General features: G+C 53.3%; 1 protein-coding gene and 1 pseudogene across 1 annotated transcript; one reads left to right on the forward strand and one right to left on the reverse strand.

The window, feature by feature from the left end:
* Positions 1 to 5,471: 5,471 nt before the first annotated feature.
* LOC126932286 (endothelin-converting enzyme-like 1) lies at positions 5,472 to 9,826 on the forward strand (annotated as a pseudogene).
* Positions 9,827 to 9,841: 15 nt separating this feature from the next.
* Positions 9,842 to 14,151, reverse strand: LOC126932369 (alkaline phosphatase, germ cell type). Its single transcript, XM_050751127.1, has 11 exons — positions 13,813 to 14,151; positions 13,607 to 13,723; positions 13,378 to 13,493; positions 13,013 to 13,187; positions 12,767 to 12,939; positions 12,389 to 12,523; positions 12,217 to 12,289; positions 11,952 to 12,086; positions 11,679 to 11,870; positions 11,343 to 11,459; positions 9,842 to 11,217 (listed from the first exon to the last, which is right to left on the reverse strand). The coding sequence occupies exons 1-11, from the start codon at positions 13,880 to 13,882 to the stop codon at positions 10,919 to 10,921; spliced, it is 1,602 nt and encodes a 533-aa protein (XP_050607084.1). The 5' UTR covers positions 13,883 to 14,151; the 3' UTR covers positions 9,842 to 10,918.
* Positions 14,152 to 23,667: the final 9,516 nt, after the last annotated feature.

Here is a 23,667-nt window from a genome sequence, read left to right on the forward strand (position 1 = left end):
GGTACATGAAATTTATCTCCTTCACCATTTTCAGGTATACAGGGCGGCAGTGTTGAGTACACGCACAGTGTTGTGCAGCTGATCTCCAGAACGTTCTCATCCTGAAACGCTGAAGCTCTGTCCCTATTAAACCCCAACTCAACCTTAACCCCAACCCCAACCTTAAACCCAACTCGAACCCTAACCCACTGCTCCTCCTCCAGTCCCAGGTAACCTCCATTCCACTTCTGTCTCTATGAATTTGATTCCTCTAGGGACCTCAGAGAAGTGTGTTCATGTGTATTTGTGCTCTTTGTTATTGTTTTTAAGAATCTTATTTTACAGGAGACAGTATTTGTCCTTTTGTGGCTTTCATATTTCACGGGGTGTAATGTCCTAACCGTTCATCCACGTTGTAACAGAATCTTCTTCAGGGCCTCCTTCCTTTTCAAGGCTGCATGATATTTCATTGAGTGGATGACCCCATTCAGTTTTTCCATTGTCTGTTGATGGATGCTTGGCTTTCTTTGACCTTTTTTTTTTGAAATGGAGTCTTGCCCTGTCACTCAGGCTGGAGTGCGATGGTGCAATTGGCTCACTGCAATCTCCGCAGGTGGGTTCAAATGATTCTCCTGCCTCAGCCTCCCAAGTAGCTAGGACTACAGGTGCCTGCCACCATGCCCAGCTAATGTTTGTATTTTTAGTAGAAATGGGGTTTTACCATGTTGATTAGCCTGGTCTTGAACTCCTGACCTCAGGTGATCTGCCCACCTCAGCCTCCTAAAGTGCTGGGATTACTGGTGTGAGCCACCGCACCTGGCCTGTTATTAGTCTTTAAATGGAATAGATGGAAAATATTTTTTGCATGACCACAAAAATGGAAAATATATTAATGAAGTTCAGCCATTCTTCTTTTTTACTTATAATAACAGAAGAGAGAAACCTGAAAGTTACCCTTGACCACTCCCTCACCGACCAAATCCAATTAATTATCACTTCCTTTTTTTATTTTTTGTTTTTTGAGACAGAGTCTGGCTCTGTCGCCAGGCTAGAGTGCGGTGGCATGGTCTCGGCTCCTTGCAACTTCCGCCTCCTGGGTTCAAGCAATTCTCCCACCTTAGCCTCCCTAGTAGCTGTGAGTACAGGCTCTTGCCACCACGCCCAGCTAATTTTTGTATTTTTAGTAGAGATGGAGTTTCACCATGTTGGCGAGAATGGTCTTGATTTCCTGATCTCTTGATCCGCCCACCTCAGCCTCCCAAAGTGCTGGGATTACAGGCGTGAGCCACCACACCTGGCCTAATTTTCACTTCTGATTACGCCTATAATGCCAGCACTTTGAAAGGCCAAGGTGGGCATATCACTTGAGGCCAGGAGTTCAAGACCAGCCTGGCCATGATGGTGAAACCCCATCTCTACTAAAAATACAAAAATTAGCTGGGCGTGGTGGCAAGAGCCTCAAGGTGTAGAGGCTCATGCCTGTAATCCCAGCTACTCAAGAGGCTCAGGCAGGAGAACTGCTTGAACCTAGAGGTTGCTGTGAGCCAAGTTCACACTACTGCACTCCAGCCTGGGTGACAGACAGAGACTCCATCTCAAAAAAAAAAAAAAAGGATCACTTTCTATTCTTCCCCACCCACAGCACCAAACCCTGGCCTCAGCTACCTTGATTCTCACCAGAAATCCAAGTCTCTCCCTTTTCCTTAACACCCCTACTCTAATCCAATCTCCCCACAGCAGCCAAAGCCAATACTTTAAAACATGATTAACTTTGTCTCTCTTCAACTTGAATCTCTCTCACCACCCTCCTTTTCTATCAGAAGCAACAGAGAGACAAGTAAATTGCCCAAGGCCAAACAGTAGGACATGGCAGAGACAGGATTCATGGCAGAGACAGGATTCAGAATCTACTAGTTTCAACAGTCCACATGTCTCCTCCACCCGCTATCCCACCTTGGGTGATCCCAGAAAAGGGTCAGCTACTGCCCTAATGCAGGGTAATCTCGGACAAAGACAGATGATTTCTCCTCCAATCACCAACTCCCCTCCCTTATCAGCCTAACTCCTAGTTATCCCTAATTCTCAGCTCAAACCACACTTTCTAGGAAAGGCCTTCCTAAGCCTGTTGTCCTATTCCAACAACTCCCCACAGTTTGAAGGCCAGCATGAAAAACATTCCTCTTCCACTGGACTGTGCCCTCCACAAGGGGAGAAGTCTGTTTTGCCCACTGTTGGAGGCTAAAAAAATGATGGTCATGATCAACTCAGTATACCACTGGAGGCTATGTGAGTAAAGAGCAAACTGTTCTCATGAAACAGGTTGTTGACAAACTGACAAACTGCTTCTGCTGCCCAGAAGGAATGCTGACAGCAGTCACGCCCCAGGCGCAGTGTTTCTTGTGATTGGGCACATCTGAAGCCTGATAACAATAATGTAAACCTGTGATCAATCAAGCAGGTGAGCAATCATTAGCTGCTCCTCCCTGCTCTTGCTACCCAGTAAATACGAAGGGCTGTGGAAGCTCAAGGCCCTTGCTCACTAGAAGCAAGGAGCTCCCTGGCCCCTTCTTTAGAGCAGTATCTTTTGCCTTTGTTTTCATTTCTGAGTTCTTCCCCCTTCATTCAGTCCCGTAGTAACCATCACAGTCCACCATTGTGGCACACATCACACACCCTTGAGCACTCTGGTTGCTCTCCAAGTCCATTTCTCCTGAATGTGGGCCCAGATTGCTGTGACAGGTGAGTACCACCACACCCAGCTCATTTTCATGTTTGTTTTAGAGGGGGGTTTTCATCGTGTTGCCCAGGCTGGTCTCCAACTCCTTAGCTCAAGCCATCCTCTCACCTCAGCTTCCCAAAGTGCAGAGATTACAGGCAGGAGCCACCTGGAGGGGTCGACCCTCACCATGTGTATGTGTGTTTTAAGAATTCCTATGGTGCTAAACTATTTATGTTTATTTTTGCTGTGGGATGATCAGAAGATGTTCAGGAACAAGCAAGAAAAAAAAAAGAGCCAAATCATTTAAAGATGTGGGAAACCAAACCAAAATCAGAGTGCTCACAAAACTTCAACCAAGGTGTGCACATCAAACAAAATATTCAGTCAGGCATGCAGAACCAAAAGTGAGTTCACCAGAAAAGACTTGCCTCGCAGACAGAACGTTAATTCTGTAGAAATCAGAGTCCTCAAACCAGAAGGGTACTTCTCTTTACACCAGAAAGTGCTTGCCAAAAGTAAACAAGCAAAAAGAAAAAAAGAAAGAAACCCAAATTTTATACTCCCAGGAGGGATGAAAGGTCCTTTGTTTAAGGGAGCCTTATAACCAAATCACATCCAGGATAAAGTAAAAAGGAACTGACCAAAGGCAGGGAGTCTGGGTATTTGAGGAGATTCACCAGAACAGAAAATCAACTCCTGGCAAGGGCAGTCTGCAGAGGGCTCAGTCAATGCTGCGTTAGATTCCAGGAGACTCTGATTCGCCCAAGCTGAATTCACTGCGGTCCCACTTCTGGCTCCACTATGTGACACTGCATAACAAATACAGAAAGACTCTAAAATAAAATGAACTTTCTTTGGAAATAGGTATTGCAACGGGAATAAGCAGGCCATAGGAAAGTACGTGTGAATTTAGGGAGGTGAAGGAAGACAAAGGTTTTAAAAGGAAAAGGGAGGAGGATCACAGGATTGTTTTGAGATACTTATCCTTGGCTACAAGGATCAAGGAAAAGAGTGGCACCAGTCTGAGGTTGGACAGGAGTATTTTGTGGTGAAAGATTAGGAAGGTCTTTGTGCAAGGTGGAACTGGAGCCTGGACCACTGGCATTACCCACTGACCCACAGCCTCAGCTTCCCTTTTGGAGACACTGCAGGGGAGCCAAGGAGCTGGGCCTCGGACCCCTCTTTATTGGCAGTCTGTGCAGGGTGACCAGGACTATGTGGTCAGAGGCTAAACCCACGTCATCTCCGATAGGCTGCGACTGCTGTGCTCTGGTTCAACTGTGCGTTGCTATCATGGGGGCCGCACTCGCAGCCCCAGGCCGCCTTCTGGCAGGGTGCTCCGTTGCTCTCCCTGGGTCAGGAACTGGGGGAAGAGAGCGAGGCCAACCAGAAGCCCAGACGCCCCGTGGAGATCCTGTACAGGGGTTCCCAGGAGGACAAGGAAGGTTCCTGGTGAAGGTGCGCTCCGCGCCGGCGCTGTGCGGGCAGCCCAGGCACTTCATTACGGTTCCCTTATCCTTTAGGAGGAGTCCTCCCCGAGCGGTGCTCTAGGGCTGTGGGCTGGGGCATGGTGGCCCCCAGCTGCGTAGCTCCAGCACCTTTCTAGCCGGCTGGTGGGCAGCTCAGCTTGGGGACGCAGGATCCGAAGGGACCCCACCCAGGAGTACCCGCTGCCTTTACTGGTCCTGGGACAGGGCTGGACCCCGCGGGCTGGCGGCTCGGCGGCAGAAAAGGCAGGGGGCGCTGGGAGACAGCAACTGCCCGTGCAGCTCTGTTCAGGCTCAGGCTCTGGTTCGTAGCGGGCCCGCTAGGCCAGGTCCTGCTCAGGTGCGCACTTGCCAGGTAAATGGCGCCGAATCCCTGCAGCAGTCACCACCATCTCGGCCACTGCGCAGAGCCTCCCGGCTTCGTCTGCTCGCGCCCCGCGGGAGGTGAAACTTCGCCCAAGTTTGGATTCTGGGGAGAACCTATTGAAGTCAGGAGTGGCTCGGGTCGGGGTCACAGACGGGGAGCGGGGGTGGGTGAGGGACGGAGCCGGTCTCCATCAGGGCCGCCCAGGGGGTGGGCTGTGTATCCACGACCCTGGGGCGTTGGCGCTCCCCCCTGGGGAAGGGGCAAGTGGGCCGTCGGGCCACTGAGCAGAGGAAGCCAGCGAGCGGGGTTGGAGTGGTCGATCCCGCGGACTTCCGCGAGTACAAAGTTTGGTTCTTTGGCCACTTTGTGGAGCCTCTGTGTTCAGCGTGGAAAACTGAAAGTGCAGCATAGGCGCGCTCCTGACCGCACCTCCTCACTCCAGCCTCCGCTCCTTCCCCCACATTCCGGCCGGCCTTGGCTAGGGCAGGTCCTGGACCAGAAAGGCGAAGGGAAGAGGTACGGGCCTTTCAGTGAAGGCCCACTACGTGCCAGGCCCCGTGCCCAGCGCCTCCCCCTTCCCATCAGGGCCCTCCCAACCCAGGGACCCGCACGTGTGTGCAGAGAGGGGGACAGGGGAGAAGACTCCACTGTGCACGCGGAGGTGGTGGCCCCGCTGAGCCCTCCTGGTCCCTGGTTTCCCCAGTGAATGAGGCCTGCGGCTGGGGCCTCTGCACCCAGGCCTATTCCTCTCCTCGCAGTGCCCGGGAACCCCGTCGGGCTGCGGCGCCTCATGAGCTTGCCTCTGTCCTTCTGGCAGCTGAGGCCCCAGGAGCCACGCTGAGGCCCACGAGGAGGCCGGCGGTCACGCGCATGGCGTAGCCCAGGTGGCCCAGGGCTGCACCCCAGCGGCCTCGGCGCCATGCAGTCCTGGTATTCGCTGATGGCGCACTACGATGAGTTCTAGGAGGTCAAGTATGTGAGTCACTGCGGCGCTGGGGGCGCTTGCGGGGCCTTTCTGCCCCCAGGCCACCGGGCCCAGGCCGGGCTGCAGCGCTGGAAGCAGCTTGCGGTGAGCCTGCTGTCGGGTTGGTGTTTGCAGCCGGCCTCTGCTCCGTCCTGGCGGCTATGCTGGCGCTCAGGTACCTGGGCTCGGTCGCGGCCGGCGGCGGCGCCTGTCCTGAAGGCTGTCCTGAGCGCAAGGCCTTTGCGTGCGCCGCTCGCTTCCTGGCAGCCAACCTGGACGCCAGCATCGACCCATGCCAGGACTTCTACTCGTTCGCCTGCGGCGGTGGCTGAGGCGCCACGCCATCCCTGACGACAAGCTCACCTATGGCACCATTGCGGCCATTGGCGAGCAGAACGAGGAGCGCCTGCGGCACCTGCTGGCTCGGCCCAAGGGTGGACCCAGCGGGGCTGCCCAGCACTAGGTGCACGCCTTCTTCTGCTTGTGCCTCGAGATGCGCGAGATCGAACGACTGAACCCGCCGCCCAGGCTGGAGATCATCGACGACTGCGGGGGCTGGGACCTGCGCAGTGTGGCGTGGCGGAGCGCCCGGGGGTCGCTGCGGGATGGGACTTCAACCAGCTGCTGTAAAAAGTGCAGGGCGTGTACAGCACCGTCGCGCTCTTCTCACTCATGGTCAGCCTGGACTGCAGCAACTCTTTGCGCTAAGTCATCCGTGTGAGTGCGCGCCCGGAGCGCCCCGTCAGGGGCCGCGGACCCAGGGCGCAGTGGCCTTGCCCAGGGGTTCCTGCGCGTGGGAGGAGGGTGCGCGAGAGGAGAGGAAGGGAAAGCAGGGGAGGAGGTGAGGGAGGGCACAGCGGCCACGCGCGGGAGGAAGTCGTAAGTAATTTACCTGGGATAACTTCGGTGTTTAGCGGAGCAGCGGGAGCAGCCATTCCCAGCTCTCTGGCAGGCAGTCAGGGCGGGGGTGGGGGGGTGGAGGGAGTGCACGGCAATATATTCAAGCTTATGTACAAAGCATCTGAGGTTGAGTTGAAGAAACAACTTGAAGAATGGTCTCACAGCAATTACAAACAAATACCCTTCGGCAATTACAAGAAGGCTTTCAATGACTGAACCCGAATACTTGGTTGCCTGAGTTAAATATACACATTTGGGTGATGGCCGCTATATTATTTTTTGTATCTGATTGCTAGGCTTCTGTAAATGGCTCTGTGCTGCCGCCCAAAGCATTTATGACCAGAGAAGAAGGATAGACGCTTACCTTGCATTAGATAACCAGCAAGCTCTAAGAATTAAAGAAGGGGGAGATGTGGGGGGTGCATTTGAGCTTGAGGCATGGAAAAATACTCAGGCACTGTGTGTACGTTGTTTGTGCGTGAGAATGTAACTCCTTGACCTTGAAAACAGGACAAGGAGTGGAATGTGTGATAAGGAGCGCTGAAAACAGCCTCCTAAGAATGTGGTCTGAGTGCTTTTACAAGGCCATATGTGCCTCATGACCCCACGGCAAAAACCTATCTGGTGGATGTTTGTAGTTTAACAGGCCCTCTAATAAATACTTGGCGGACAGATTTGGGGGCAGCACTCTCTCAGAGGAGCTGCTCCCTGCCCCGCTCAGCTGGAGTCGTCTGAGTACTTCACTCTCAGTGTTCACAGCAGCTACAAGCTGCAAGTGGTGACCCCAACGTGACCACCTTGAAATTATGCGTGGAGCAGGTCGACTCATCAACTTTTGGAACTAAAAATACCAAAAATTAGCCGGGCGTGGTGGTGGTTGCCTGTAATCCCAGCTACTCAGGAGGCTGAGGCAGAAGAATTGCTTGAACCCGGGAGGCAGATGTTGCAGTGAGCCGAGATCGGGCCACTGCACTCCAGCCTGGGCGATACAAGCGAAACTCCGTCTCAAACAAAACAAAACTCATGCTAAGGAAAGAGCATATTTTTGAGCAGAAGTTTGAAAATATTTTCTTTGACACTTGATTTTGGGGTAAACAATGTATTGGACTCATAAACACTCATACCTACACAGGAAAAGGAAGCTTGAGAACAGAATGATCTAATTTCAGAATAATCTTTTTCCTCCCCCTCCTCCTCCTCCTCTTCTTCTTCTTCTTCCTATTCCTCTTCCTCTTCCTCTTCTTCCTTCTTCCTCTTCTTCTTGAGATGGAGTTTCACTCTCGTCACCCAGGCTGGAGTGCAATGGTGCCATCTCGGCTCACTGCAACCTCTGCCTCCTGGATTCAAGCAATTCTCTTGTCTGAGTTTCCCGAGTAGCTAGGATTACAAGCGCCTGCCACCACACCTGGCTAATTTTTGTATTTTTAGTAGAGACGGAGTTTCACCATGATGGCCAGGCTGGTCTCAAACTTCTGACCTCAAGTGATCCACCTGCCTCGGCCTCCCAAAAGGATGGGATTACAGGCATGAGCCACAATGCCTAGCTAGAATAATCTGTTTTTAAAACGTCTTCACTTTTAAAATATAGAAGTCCTTGGGTGTGAGCACTCATGTAAAACCTAAACATGCAACACCTCCGCATTGGTTAGAAAGAGGAACTTCCTAACCCACTGACAACTGGGAAGATAGAAATATACTAGCTGGATTTTACCCAAACCTTTGCATATTTGGTGAATGGAATGTAACAATGAGTGTGATGCTTTAGTAAGGCCAGCTACTGGTGTCTACCTTCTGTTCACCTCCCATGTTTTTATGACAGCCACTAAAACCTGGAATTGAAAAAAAAAAAAAAAAAAAAACAAAAAACTGTCCTGAGAGAGCCAGGTCCTCAAATAGATGTATATATTTTTCCAGACAAGGTCTTGCTCTGTTACCCAGGCTAGAGTGCAGTGGAGCAATCTTCTTTCACTGCAGCCTCAACCTCCCTGGGCTCAGTTGTTGTTTTTGTAGAGACGGGGTCTCACTATGATGTCCAGGCTATTCTCGAACTCCTGAAGTCAAGTGATCCTACCCCCTCTTCTTGCCAAAGTGCTGGGATTGCAGGTGTTGAGCCGCCACACCTGCCAAATAGATATTTTACAATGTTAAATTAATTTTCATGTGCAAGGTCGCATTCAATCATGCTAATATTTCTAGTGAGCACAAAATGCTTGCCTTTTTTTTTTTTTCTCGTAAGACGGAGTCTGGGTCTGTTGCACAGGCTGGAGTGCAGTGGTGTGATCTCAATTCACTGCAACCTCCCAGGTTCAATCGATTCTCCTGCCTCAGCCTCCCAAGTAGCTGGGTGCTGACCACCACACCTGGCTAAATTTTGTAGTTTTAGTAGAGACCGTGTTTTTAGACCAGTTTTAGTTTTAGTTTCACCATGTTGGTTGGGCTGGTCTCAAACTCCTCACCTCAGGTGATCCTCTCACCACAACCTCCTGAGTAGCTGGGTCCACAGGCATGGGCCACAAGGCTTGGCTAATTTTTGTATTTTTTGTAATAGTGTAAAATTTGCTGGAAAATGTGGTTGATTTCACCTTTAATTCTTTTCAGCCAGATGCGTGGCTCATGCCTGTAATCCCAAACTTTGGGAGACCGAGGTGGGCGGATCACCTTAGGTCAGGAGTTGGAGACCTGCCTGGCCAACATGGTGAAACCCCGTCTCTACTAAAAATACAAAAACTAGCCAGGCGTGGTGGTGCACACTTGTTAACCCCTAGGTACTTGGGAAGGTGAGGCAGGGGAATGACTTGAACCCGGGAGGAGGAGGTTGCAGTGAGCCAAGACAAGATCATTGCACTCCAGCCTGGGCAACAGAGTGAGACTGCCTCAAAAAAAAAAAAAAAAAAAAAATTGTTTTCAGGGTTCTCTTGGGGCAGGTGTGGTACTCACCAAGCATGGCTGTATTGGGATAGGTGCTCCCGAATGCTTTCGGAAGGTCAGAAACACCTGGAGTCAGCTCCTTTCCCAGCTCTCACCTCTACCTACTACCATCTACCACCCCACTGTCCACCCAAAAGACAAGATCCTTCTTCTGGCAGCAGCCAGAGTACTCATTTTCCACCTAGGGCGGGTCACAGCCCTCCTCAAAGACCTCCAACCACATCCCTTTACTCAGACTTCACACTCCCCCATGCTCCCCACCCTCTTGACCCCTCAGATTTACCCCTCTACCCACCCACCCTCTAATCCAGCCCTTGGCCTCCGAGAGCACCTGCCGGCGCTGCCCCAGGGCCTCTGTGCTGCTGTGCCCCACGCTGTTCAGGTCTCCTGCTCAATCGTCTGCTCCTCAGCAGCCCCTCCTGGCCTGCGTTACCCACCCCTCCAGCCACTGTGCCCACAGGCACTCACGATTTTTCTCCTAGGAAGTCGTACTGGCATTACACTGTCTAACATTTCCTTTTCTTACTTGTTTATTTTTTTTTTAAATTAATTAATTTACTTTTGAGGCGGAATCTCGCTCTGTCGCCCAGGCTGGAGTGCAGTGGCATGACCTTGGCTCACTGCGACCTCTGCTGCCCAGGTTCAAGCGATTCTCCTGCTCCAGCCTCCTGGGTAGCTGGGACTACAGGCGCATAGATAAGGGATTTCACCGTGTTAACCAGGATGGTCTCCATCTCCTGACCTCGTGATCTGCCCACCTTGGCCTCCCAAAGTGCTGGGATTATAAACACTTTTATTATTGCTTTGTCTTCCAGGAGAGCGGAGGCCCTGGGGAGGCAGGGGAGTCTACCTTGTTGAGAAATCTATGCCCAGTGTCCAGATGTCTGGGGAGGGACCTTTGGCTCTCGACTGCTGCCTTGCACCCAGGAGCTCCTTGGATCTCAGTTGGGTGCTGAAATTGGCATTTGGAGGTATGGAACATCTGAGTAGTTGTGATTTGGGGCAAGCCTCTGCCATGAGGCAGAGGGCCCCTTGGAGGGGTACAGGAGTGTGGAATTAGCTCAGTGAGGGGCAGCCAAAGGCTGTGTCAAAATCCCCCTGGGTTTCCCCACCCCAGCAGCCTCCTTGGCTGGCGGGTGGCAGGAAGCCACGCTTCTCCAGTCATCCTGAAGCTCCCGAGTCAAGTCCCACAAGTGATTCAAGGACTGAAGCAAAGGTCAGCCGGGCGCGGGGTCTGGGTGCTTCTCTTCTCCGGGAAGGGAGCCTGCCTGGTACCAAGGACTGTAGGTGGGGGCTGGATGGCCTGAGATCCCTTCTTTCCTGGGGTGCAGGCAGCCACAGGGCACAACCTGCAGTCCCTGGGGTTGGGTAGGGAGTCCAGGAATAGCCAAGGGGCAGCTTTGGTGTCATGGGCTCAGTCCCCAGGGTGCACGAGGAGGTGAAGGTTCCATGGCAGGACATCTGCGTGGTGACTTCAGGGGTGACGATTCGGGGTGGAGGCCGGGCAGGACAACAGGAGGTGGGAAGCAGGAGAACTCCGAGATGGGGAAGCAGGAGCCCCAGGGACGGGACACTCAGGGAGCAGTGACCGTCCCTAGCAGCAGCAGGGCCGCGGCTAGAAGAGGCAGGGACTCGGGGACCGCGGAGCACCCAGGGTGTGCGGTGTCAGTGGTGCCGGCGGGGGGCGACAGGTCGCACGCCGTGTAGGGCTCCAGACAGGCGGCAAAGGCCATGACGTGCGCTACGAAGCTCTGCTCCTGCACGCCATGAACCAGGTGCGCCTGCGGGCCGCGCGCGAACACCGCCACGTCCTCGCCTGCGTGTGTCTCTTCGTCCAGGGGCACCGCTGCCTGCTGCCGGTACTCGGGGCTCCCTGGTAGGAGGGTTCAGTTCCGGTAGGAAGGTTCAGTTCCAGGCAGACAGAAGGTGACCCCTTCCCGCCAGTCCCCCATCCTTGGCACCCTGGTCCCCCTCAGGGGGCGACCCCGCGCCACTCACCGCTCTCGCTCTCGGTAACATCTGGCCGGGCGCCGTCCTTGAGCACATAGCCCGGACCGTTGCCATATAGGAGGGCCGTGTAGGCCTTCCTGTCCTGGGCCTTGCCGGGTGCCAGCCCTGCAGAGAGAGGGGTCCCTGTGGTTGAGCTGAACACAGCTGTGGAGTGCCTCCCACGTGCTAGGAACCGCCACTTTTTGCCTGGTCAGGGGCTTAGTCCTCAGGAGACCCTACAGGGCTGGTGCCAGCATTACTCCCATTTGACAGAGGAGGAGACTGAGGCTCAGATTTCACCCACGTAATTGATGCAGCAGCACCTGCCACTCTCCCCGGGCCTACCGAAGATAGAGCTCCCTCGCAGGGGGTAGGCACCAAAGGAGAAGACGTGGGAGTGGTCAGCGGTGACGAGGGTCAGCGTGTCCTCCTCGCTGGTGAGCTGGCCCGCCCTCTCAATGGCGTCGTCGAACATGACCGCCTCAGTCAGTGCCCGGTAGGCCCTGCTTTCATGATGACCATGGTCGATGCGACCGCCTGCAGGAAGGCCAGAGAGGGTGGTGCTGAACCTGCCCTGCTCCAAACCCCAACCCCCACTCCCCAGGGGCCACCACGCACCCTCCACAAAGAGGAAGAAGCCGCGGGGGTTCCTGCTTAGCAGGCGCAGGGCAGCCTCTGTCATCTCCATCAGGGAGGGGTCCAGTGTGGGGTCTCGGTGGATTTCGTATTTCATGTCTCCGGGCTCAAAGAGACCTGTGGGACAAGGGGTCCCATGGTGACTGGCAGGCTGGGGGTGGGAGGGTGCTGGCAGATGTGCACATGGGTTCAGAAGGTGCCATCTGAGGCTGTCTGAGGGATGCCAGGGCAGGAAGGGGGTCATTACCCATGAGGTGGGTCACGGATGGGTCCAGGGAAGCCTGCATGAGCTCAGTGCGGTTCCACACGTACCGGGCACCCTGCAGGGAGAGAGAGAGCCAGGCCTCAGCCCACAGCCCTGAGCCCCACACCTCTGCCCTTCCCCTGCTGTGCCTCCTGCACCCGCCAGCCCCCATCACCTGCTGCTTCGCCAGCCATTCCTGCACCAGGTTCTTCCCATCCATCCTGGTCCCATCCTGGCTGTAGTCATGAGGGTACTCAGGGTCTGGGGCCCCCATGCGAAACATGTACTTTCGGCCTCCACCTAGGATCACCTGGGAACAGAGGATAGGGCACATGGGTTTGGGGCCTGGCTGGCCCTGTGCCACTTCCTCCTGCACAGCCCCTGGCTCCCTTCCCCAAGGCTGTGTGAGTGGCCGGCCTGGGCTGCACCTTCTATGCCCCCAACCCCACCTCCAGACCCTGCTGGCCCAGATCAGGTTGTTGGTTGCCTGGGTCTGAGCTGGTGCCCCCTGCTACTCTCTGCCCAGCCCCAACCCTTGGCCTTGGGGTCGCACGTCAATGTCCATGTTGGAGATGAGCTGTGTGGCGATGTCCTTGCAGCCCTCCCGGCGGGCCGAGCCAGGCATGTTGGCGTCCGAGTACCAGTTGCGGTTCACTGTGTGGGCGTAGGCACCGGCTGGTGAGGCGTGCTGCACCCGTGTGGTGGTCACTACTCCCACTGACTTCCCTAAGGGTGACAGAGGTCAGGATATGTGACCAAGGTCTGTGACCTGGCCCTGATCCCGCAGGCCCCAGCTCACCTGCTTTCTTGGCCCGATTCATCACGGAGACCACCTCGTTGCCGCGTGTCGTGTTGCACTGGTTATAGCGAGCAGCTGCACTCAAGCCAATGGTCTGGAAGTTGCCCTTGACTCCGCACAGGTAGGCGGTGGCTGTGGCTGCACTGTCTGGCACATGCTTGTCTACACTGTATGTCTGGGGACAGAGACACTCTGAGCTCTTCTCTGGGGCAGACACACAGACCCTGATCTCTGTCCTCTGGGATTCCAACTGCCTCCAGCTCCTTACTGGAGGCCCAGCTGTTTAGGGTCCCTCCGTCCTACCGCACTCCATAGCCAGGATACCCTTCTCTGTTTGGAAGACTCTAAGGTGGCCCAGCCCTTACCTTGGACAGAGCCACATATGGGAAGTGGTCCATGGCCAGGGGGGTCTCAGGCCCCAGTTTGTCCTCCTTCTGCCCCTTTAGGATCCTGGCAGCTGTCACCGTAGACACCCCCATCCCTGAAGGAACAGAAATGTGTGAGGCTTGGGCCCCAGGGCTGTCCTGGAACCACCGAGGGTCTGGGCGCCGGGGCTGTGAGGGCTGCAGGGATGGACAGGCCTTGCTCACTCACCATCGCCCAGGAAGATGATAAGGTTCTTGGCAGCTGTCTGTATGGGCTGCAGCTTCTTGGCAGCACCCAGGGCCTCGGCTGCCTGGCGGTTCCAGAAGTCTGGGTTCTCCTCCTCAACTGGCCAGAGGGAGAGCAAAGATCAGGTCAGCCTAGGCTGAGGGGTGCCCTGTGTGTGTGTGTAGGAGCAGCTAGGGGAGCCTCATTACCTGGGATGATGCCCAGGGAGAGCTGTAGCCTCAGGCCCAGCAGCAGCAGAAGCACCCAGGGCCCCCGCATGTCTGGAGGGCAGCAGGAGAGTGGGGTGGCAGGAATTCCGGGTGTGGAGCATGAGCTGCACTCCAGGCTGCCTGGGTTTAAATCAGGGAGCACTGTGTCCCGGCTTCTCCCCTTGTTGCCACCTTGACCCCGCCCAGCCTCTTGACATGAAGCCACACTGGCTGAAGGGAGTGGCAGGGTGCGGCTGGGCTGGGCCAGGCTGGGGTTGGGGTCCTGAGAAAGGCAGCTCAGGGTGGGACCAGGTGTCGCTCAGGGAAGGGTGGGGTTTTGGGTACAGATGCCATCTGGGTGAGTGTTGTGTGCAACCTGCAGCCAGGAGCCCCTCCCCCAACCCCTGCTCACTGTGTCTTGTGTGGAACAAGACGCCCTGTCACTCATTAATTCACTCATTTGTTTCTATATTTCCCAGAAGCTGGGGCCAGGCTCTGTTCTGGTGTCGAGAGGAGGGGAGGCTGGAAGCACACAGCCTGGGCCAGGGCCTGGGTTCAGCCTACTGATGCCAGGAGCCTGGGCCCGGTGGGAAAGGGGCACGTGGGAGGCTTTGCTGCCCTGGTACCCCCTTTTCCATCATCTGGCCTTGGCGTGGACAGGTGGGGCTGGCAGGAATCCGGGCCCAGAGCTCTAGGGCTGTGGGCAGCTGTGGGTCCAATGGTGACAACACTGAGCCAGTCCTGCCCATTGCTCACATTCTGTGTGTGATTGTGTAGGTGTTTGTGTAGATGCACTCGCACTAATGTTTGGATGACGCAGGTTGGGGAGAGTCCACCCCAGCCCAACCACAGCAGCCCCTTCCGAACTCAGGCCTGCTCGCCCTGAGCCCCAGGCTTGGCCCCCAGAACCCAGGGGACCTTACCTGCTGCCCAGCCTCTGCCTTCCCTGCCCTACTCCACACCACCCTGACAGACTTCCCCTCATGCCAAGCTTTCCCGGGTCCTCCTGCCTGCACCCCGCCTGGCTTCCCGCTGGTCGTCCTGGGGCTCTCAGGGAAGACGTCGCCCTCATGGGGCCTTCCTGCCTCCTGCTTGTTGCCCCCTTAGTTCCCTCTACGTCCTGCTTCATCTTGCTGAGTTACGACATTTCTGGGCTAAATTTCAGAGGAGACTCACTAACAGGCAGGTCCTTAATTAATTCATTGATTCACTCCAAGCTCAAGGCCAGTCAGGAGCTTTTGCAGCCATCCCCACGATTATTTTTCAAGCGGGATTATTTCGGTTTTGGAGACAGGGCCCGGTTCTGTTAGCCAGGTTGGAGTGCGATGGCTGGGTTGCGGCTCCCTGCAGCTTGTGACGTCCCAGGCTCAAGCTATCTTCCCACCTCTGCCTCTCACGTCGCTGGGACCAATGGCATGTGCCACCACACCTGACTCATTTTTTATTTTGTGTAAAGACATGGTTTTGTTATGTTGCCCAGGCTGGTCTCGAGCCCCTTGGGCCCAAGGGATCCTCACATCTCAGCCTCCCAAAGTGTCTGGATTACAGACATGAGCCACTGCACTCTCCTTCTTCTTCTTCTTCTTTTTTTTTTTTTTTTTTTTTTTTTGAGACACGGTCTCATTCTGTCACCAGGCTGGACTGCAGTGGCGTGATCATGGCTCACTGCCGAAGCCTTAGCTTCAGCCTCCCCAGTAGCTGGGCTTATTGGCACCAACCACCATGCCTAGCTAAATTTTTTTTGTAGAGTCTCACTATGTTGCCCAGGCTGCTCTCAAACTCCTGGCTTCAAGTGATCCTCCCGCCTCAGCCTCTCAGACCACTGGGATCACAAGTGTGAGCCACTGGGCCCAGCTGGGTGTTGTCGTTTGGCAACAACATTCATTCCCAGCCCCTGCCATCCTGTCCCCTGAGTGGCAAGGGCTGTCACCATATTTCCCAGTGAGATGCCCTGGTAAGATCTGGAGGGCAGGAGGCAGGCAGAAGCCATTCATCCGTGGTTGGCGGTAGCTGGTGAGGGGGCGAATTCAGCCCTGTCCGGCCACTTTGGGAGGCTGAGGCAGGTGGATCACCTGAGGTTGGGAGTTCAAGACCAGCCTGACCAACATGGATAAATCCCATCTCTACTAAAAACTACAAAATTAGCCAGGCGTGGTGGCACATACCTGTAAAGTGGGCACTGAGCTGGAACATGGTCTGGACTGCACAGAGCTTGGTATCCCCAAGGGCACCAGGTGGTAGAGGGTGCTAAGGGATCCAGATGGGGCCCTACAGGACCAGCCCTTCCTTCCCAGAGAGCAGAAGGACCAAGACGACCGATCCTCAGAGAATACACGCCACAGCCTGGGCCTCCCCTTGCCCCAGGTAACAGCAACCAAGAATCCCAGGAATGGAGGCTTTATATCTTCCTCCAGCCCGGGAGGCCCTGCTGCTTCTGCTTTGAAATCCCTGGGTCTCAGAGGAAGGGCTGTAACCAGACATTATGACAGGCGACTCTGGCATGAAGGTAGGAGGCAGGGTGGCCAAGCATTCCCATGTGGCCAGGGTGTCATCATAGACTTTGAATGTGGGCGAGTATCCTTTGTTTTCTGCGAGTGACATTGGCGTGTGTCTGGTCTCCAATCTTGCTCAGGCGCCTGACAAAATTCACCACATAGTGAGCAACATAGCGAGACCCTGTTTCTATTTTATTTATTTATTTATTTATTTATTTATTTATTTATTTATGTTTTTTTGAGATGGAGTCCCATTCTGTCCCACAGGCTGGAGTGCAGTGATGCCATCTCAGCTCACTGCAACCTCCACCTCCCAGGTTCAAGCGATTCTCCTGCCTCAGCCTCTTGAGTAGTTGGGATTACAGGCGCCTGCCACCATGCCCAGCTAATTTTTGTATTTTTATCTTTTTTGTTTTTGTTGATTTACTTGCTTTGGAGATGGAGTCTCGCTCTGTCACCCAGGTTGGAGTGTAATGGTGAGATCTCTGCTCACTGCAACCTCTGCCTCCCAGGTTCAAGGGATTCTCCTGCCTCAGCCTCCCGAGTAGCTGGGATTACAGGCACCCGCTACCAAACCTGACTCATTTTGCATTTTTAGTGGAGATGGGGTTTCACCATGTTGACCAAGCTGGTCTCGAACTACTGACCTCGATTCTACTACTGACCTCAAATTGTGGGATTACTGCCACTGCCCAGGCAGTATTTTTAGTAGAGACTTTCACCAAAGTGCTGGGATTATAGGTGTGAGCCACTGCACCTGGCCAAAAACTATTAAAAGAAAAGGAGTGTCAAAAAATTTAGGCCGCGCTGGGGGTGGAGGCTCACACCTGTAATCACAGCACTTTGGGAGGTGAGGCATAAGCCCGGGACCTCCAGACCGGCCTGGGCAACATGGTGAAACCCCATCTCTACCAAAAATGCAAAAATTAAATGGGCAAGGTGGCACACACCTGTAGTCCCTGCTACTCGGGAGGCTGAGGTGGGAGAATTGCTTGGGCACAGGAGGTTAAGGCTGCAGGCAGTGAGCTGTGATTCCCCCACTGCACTCCATCCTGGGCTACAGAGCAAGACTCTGTCTCAAAAACAAAACAAAACAAAACAAACACACACACAACACAAAGTCAATGGGTCTCTTTGGTGAGGAAGGAAGAAGTGGGGTCTGAATAGGGGGGCGGGGTACATATGGGGAGATCCTAGCCGTAGTCAGTTTCTTGATCTGAGTGGTATTGCTTTGGTGTTCAATTCTGTAACTCTTCTTCAGGCAGTATCTTTCTGTTGTATGCAGTTTTAATGTTTGGCACATCTCAGAAGGAAAGAAGGAAAGGAAGGAACAAGTTGGTCATTTGATCCAGATTAGATGCAACTGTTCCCGCTGCATTTTCCATTTCCATCTCAGACAGTATTTTTCAAAATGTGACATGCGCATGTTTCCAAAGGGTGGTACTGAAACAGGATAGGTAATCAAGGAAGTGACCATGTTCTTGGGATGCAGCAAGCGTGGTGACCACACAGTCAACACAATAAGCCTCCGCATTCGAATTGTAATTCAGCTCATTCAAGCAAAGCTATCTTCAGTGGGGATTTTTCTTTCTAGAGAACATGCGCGTTTTGATTTTACCTATCCTCAAACTGACCCTTTGCTCATAATAGTAAAAAGCACACCTGGGTGGAGATTTAAGAAGCTAATGAGACATGCGACGCATGAACGAGCATGTACAGCTACTCACATGTGCACTCAGAGGACCACCCAGAACATGCTTACTAGCAGCGCCTCTTCCCACCCCCTCAGGAATAATCATGTAAAATTTCCATAAAGGGAGTCTCCCTAGTGCCAACCTTTGCTGTCTCGTCTTTATGAGTAGCCCACCCTGAATTCTTCTCTCTGCCTATTCTGCACTTCACTTTCAAGATAGTCTTTTTCTTTTGCAATAAATTATTGCATGCCGCATCTCCTTTGCTATTGCATCTCTTGTTTAAATTATTTTAAGCTAAGAAGACACGAACTGAAGTCTCACATCAGCTGTCAACAGCACTCCAGATTATTTTAGGTGGTGTGGGTGTCAAAGCAATTCCATCTTGGGGGCTAATTCACCACGTTGATGAATGCCAGTTCTCGGAGGGCCTCTGAGATTTCCCGTTCATGTCGTGTTTCTTTTGCAGGAGCACCTACTTCCTGTAAATCCTGCCCTTAGGACAAAACAACTTTGATGTTATCATATTTCAATTGTCCTACACATCCCTTTGAGGTCGCCCCTCCCCTGTGGCCCTCGGTCTTGGGGGGTAAAGCTACCATCTTGCCTCACCGCCACCTGAGACTCAGACATAGCTTCTGTTCGTCTCTATTAAATGTTTTTTTCTAAGAAACTGGATATGTCAGCAATTCTCCTGCCTCGGCCTCCTGCAGTGGCTCACGCCTTTATAGGAGTCCGAGGTGGGTTGATTGCTGGAACCCAGGACTTTGAGACCAGCCTGGGCAATATGGCAAGACCCTGTCTCTACCAAAAAATGTAGAAATCAGCTGGGCATGATGGCATATGCCTGTAGTCCCAGCTACTTGGGAGGCTGAGGTGGGAGGATTGCTTGAACCCAGGAGGTCGAGGCTGCAGTGAGCTGAGACTGTGTCAGTCTACTGCAGCCTGGGCAGCTGCCAAAACAAAACAAAACAACAAAAAAACCCAGAGACCCCTGAAAAGCAGTCTCTGCCACCTGGAAGCTTGCTGCCTTGTCATTTCAACATGCTTGTCTACTTCAGTTGATGCATTACTGTGGGAACAGCAAGACGAGCTGGCGATTCCACATACTCCCCTTGTTCAGCACGCAAATGGTGCACAGCTATGCGGTTATCTAAAACTGCTCCAGGCTGGGCATGGTGGCTCACACCTGTAATCCCAGCACTTTGGGAAGCTGAGGTGAGCGGATCACGAGGCCAGGAGTTTGAGACCAGCCTCTCCAGTATGGTGAAACCCCATCTCTACTAAAAATACGAAAATTAGCAGGGTATTTATGGTGGTACACGCCGGTAATCCCAGCTACATGGGAGGCTGAGGCAGCAGAATTGCTCGAACCCAGGAGGCGGAGGTGGCAGTGAGCCGAGAGTGCACCACTGTACTCCAGCCTGGGTGACTAAGCGAGACTCTGTCTCAATAATAATAATAATAATAATAATAATAATAAAACTACTCCAGCTAAGGAGTCTAGGGACTTGCTGGGCAGCCATAGTAGCTGCCATTTGGCTTGCTTTGATCCACAGGGCAGCCCTCAGGAGCACAGGTCTGTGTCTCGGGTAGCAGCAGTCACTACGGCTGTCTTTTCTAACCAGGGATCGGTCAGGTTATTACTACACCCAGGCAAAGCCACGCCTGCCTGAAAGACTTCCTGACTCATTACCTGCCAGTCAGATGGAGTGCTATCTGGCTCACCAGCAAGGGAAAAGAGGAGCTTGCCTTCTTTTGGGAAGGGTAAGGGAGTAGCCCATCTGGGATGCCCAATAGAAACGGGGGCTTCGTGGTCCCTAAAAGGGTACGCGTAAGGAGTACTCAGTCCACAATTCTTTTAGGGGTCTTTGGATGTTCAGGTAGGGACATGTAAAAAGCTGTGAACTGTTGGGTTAAGAGGTCGCTATGATCCAGGACAGATTGACTTCAGAACACCTCCAACAGTGGATGAGCTGGTGGATGAAGCAAGAGCTTGTGAAATACTAAGCAGTGAGCTGTCCTTCCATCCAGAGGCAGGAAGGTGCTGGAGAACAATAACAGCCAGAAAAGCGCATGTTCCCTTTGTGATTTCTTAGGGTCTTTGGCTGGGCTTTGAACTCTGCCAGTTTCTCCTGGAGGAACTCCAGAAACACTGGCTTTATCTGAGTGTAGTAAATCTGCAACACCCACAGATGAGTGGGTTCTCAGCAACACCTCAAAAGGGCCGACCACGGTGACTGCTCTGATACTCAGCCTGCTGGAATTTCCAGGTCTTCAACAGAACTTGGTCCCCTGGTTTCAAAATTTATTTATTTATTCTTTTTTTTTTTTTTAATTTGAGATAAGAGTCTCGCTCTGTCACCCAGGCTGGAGTCCAGTGGCTCAATGTTGGCTCACCGCAGCCTCCACCTCAGGTTCAAGCGATTGTCCTGCCTCAGCCTCCCGAGTAGCTGGGATTACAGGCATGTACCACCACGCCCGGCTAATTTTTGTATTTTTAGTAGAGACGGGGTTTCACCATGTTGGCCAGGATGGTCTCAAACTCCTGAGCTCAAATGATACGGCCGCCTCGGCCTCCCAAAGTGCTGGGATTACAGGTGTGAGCCAACACGCCCGGCGTCAAAATTTAATTGTAAAAATATTGTGTGTGTGTATATATATATATATATATATATATATATTTTAGATGGAGTTTCACTCTTGTTGCCCAGGCTGGAATGCAATGGCACGATTTTGGCTTACAGCAAAATGTGTGTGTGTGTGTGCGCATATGTGTGTATGTATATATATATATATGTATATATACACACATATATACGTATATATATACACACACATATATACGTGTGTGTGTGTATATGAAGACAGGGTCTTGCTCTTTTGCCCAGGCTGGAGTGCAGTGGCGGGATCAAAGTTCACTGCAGCCTCCAATTCCTGGCCTCAAGCGATCCCCCTGCCTCATTTGGCCTCCCAAAGTGCTGGGATTACAGGCTCATGCCACCATGTCCAACTTAGTTCCACAGTTTCAAAGAGCCGAGAGGCACGTCTTCAGAGAACTAGAGCCTGTGGGAAACGCTCAGGGAGACCAGGTACTGCATCTCCTCATTGTTTTTTGTATGATCCAGCTTCTGTTTCTGGGGAAGAAAATCCCTCAAGTGACAGGACATCCGGGGATGGGAGAAATGGTTCATGCTACCCAGGATGCACATGCTTCTGTCCTTTGCTCACGTGTAATGGAAACACACTGACCATCCCCAGATTGTGGAGCCCGAGGACTCTTTTGGAATGAATCGCAAATTAATCACTGCAGACATGGCCAAAACTGGGCTAGCTTTAGGGACCCTGTTCAAGGTAAGAGTTTCACTCCCTTATTGGTAAGTTTTCAATTTTATTTATTTATTTATTTATTTATTTATTTATTTATTAGAGATAGAGTCTTGCTTTGTCGCTCAGGTTGGAGTGCAGTGGCGCAATCTCTGCTCACTGCAACCTCTGCCTCCCGGTCAAGTGATTCTCCTGCCTCAGCCTCCTGAGTAACTGGGATTACAGGCGCCCACCACCACACTCGGCTAATTTTTTATTTTTAGTAGAGATGGGGTTTCACTGTGTTGGTCAGGCTGGTCTCAAACTCCTGACCTCAGGTGATCCACCCGCCTCGGTCCCCCAGTGTTGGGATTACAGGTGTGAGCCATCACGCCCAGCCAAAAACATTTTAATAAATTCCAAAATATTATTTTTAACCATTACTGCTCTGTAGCAATAGTTGACGTCCCAACCGGAGCCAAGAGCAGTGTTGATCTTGAGCCAAAGACATGTTAGCATCTTTCTACTGGCAACAGATGCAGTTCATCAGAGAAATGCACAATCCAAGAACGTGCCACACATCAACAGTACCCACTGCCACAGCATGGAGGGGAGGGGAAGAGGCTGGGATGTCTCCTGTTTGGGGCTCTCACAGTCAGGCTGCCTGGGGCAGGGCAGCACCCCACAGCCTTCTACACCCCAGCACCAAACCCCCAGACGCTCACTTGTCTGTCCCTGCAGATACTTGGCTCCAGGAGAAGGTTCTGGGGGCAGGAACAGATGGGGTGACCGTGGCCTCTGGGACATCTCGGGGGTGGCAGGACGCACAGACTGAAGGCCGCCTGAGGTGGCTGAGCCCTGGAGGAGGGAAAGGCTCCGAGGGCAGGGGCGGGGACGTCTTTGGTCGCCTCCCACAGCCAGCCCCATCTGACGGTGGCAGAACAAAGGCAGCCGTGCCCAGTCACCGTCGTTCAGGCGCTACGAGGCACTCTGACAAGGGACCCGATTGAGTGTTTCTTTGAAGAAAATTCACTGTAACCAGATCAAATGAGCTTGTTAATCTAGACACCCCAGGAAATGGTGCGGGGGAGCAGAGGCTGTGCTCACCGCGGCTTTCATCCTAGTTTTTGGCAGCTCTCTGGGAAGCCAAGCCACGGAGCTTCCCCCACGGAGGGGGAAGGAGTGCAGGCTGGGGTCGAGCTGGCTGGGGAGGGGACTGCCCAGTGGCCGGCTGGCTCTGCCCGGGACCTGAGGCAGGTGGGATCCGTGGGCACTCGGGACACTGGGTGGGCAATGGGGCCAGGCTGTGTCACCAGGAGCCGGTTTCCCCTCCTGGTTGGGAACGCACTTGAGGGTTCCTCCTCCCCTCTACCAGGTCCAGGCCAGCTTCTCTGTCCAGTCTCCCTTAGCGCTGCCAGGGCACCAACTCACACCAGAGCCGGGCACAGGGCCTCACAGAGTGCTGCTTGAGGAACTGCGGGGAGACGGTGTTGCAGGACCCATGACCACCACCAGGCCCTGCAGAGCTGGTGCAGGAGGAAGTGGGGGCAGGGTGACGGGGTGCTCTCAGCACTAATTCCTGCATACTAATTACATTTTTAATCAGGCAGAACGAGACTCCGGCATCAATCTGCCAGGCAGCCAGCTCTGGATCGTGCTGGAACTGACAGGAAGGTTCCGGGCGGTGACATCGGCTCAGCAGTGAGGTGTGGAGCCTGAGCTGTGTCCCTCGCCCTGGGTGCAAGGGGCATTCCACTGCCCAGGCTTCCCAGAGGCACCCCACACACCAGATGGCACTCCATACTTGATTTTGTTCCCTGACATGGATTTGCTGAAAAGCCCTCATTCCTTCAGCAGAGGAGGGCAGTGTGGGGAAAAGGGGGGTTGGCCACTCAGAGGGGTGCTGGGCCGTTGCTGGCCAGGCCTCAGCCTTCCTTCTAGCCCCACCATCTTCCTTGCAGTTTGCTTAAAAACTGAGAGGCAAACATAAAATAAAATCCAGAAATAAAAATAAAAACAGGCCAGGCACAGAGGCTCACACCTATCATCCCGACACTTTGAGAGGCCAAGGCAAGAGGATTGCTTGAGCTGAGGAGTTTGAGACCAGCCTGGGCAACAAAGCAAAATCCCATTTTTCCAAAACAAAAGCCCAAAAACAGCTGGGTATGGTGGCACAGGCCTGCAGCCCCAGTTACTCGGGAGGCTGAGGCAAGAGGACGGTATGAGGTCAGAATTTTGAAACTACTTGAGCTGCGATGGTACCACCATACCCTGAGCCTGGGTGACAGAGCGAGACCCTGTTTCTAAAAACATTTAAATTAAATTTAATAATTTAGAACATTAAATTTAAATTTGAAAAATTT

The sequence above is a fragment of the Macaca thibetana genome, chromosome 12, assembly GCF_024542745.1.
Source record: "Macaca thibetana thibetana isolate TM-01 chromosome 12, ASM2454274v1, whole genome shotgun sequence".
Lineage (NCBI taxonomy): Eukaryota > Metazoa > Chordata > Mammalia > Primates > Cercopithecidae > Macaca > Macaca thibetana.

Bases quoted from the DNA above. Each gene is read 5' to 3' on its own strand.
- LOC126932369 (XM_050751127.1), bottom strand. From the start codon at position 13,882: ATGCGGGGGCCCTGGGTGCTTCTGCTGCTGCTGGGCCTGAGGCTACAG. The intron at 13,494-13,606 runs GTGAGTGAGCAA...CTGTTCCTTCAG, and splicing joins TATCATCTTCCTGGGCGATG to GGATGGGGGTGTCTACGGTG. The intron at 12,524-12,766 runs GTGCGACCCCAA...CTCTGTTCCCAG, and splicing joins TCTCCAACATGGACATTGAC to GTGATCCTAGGTGGAGGCCG.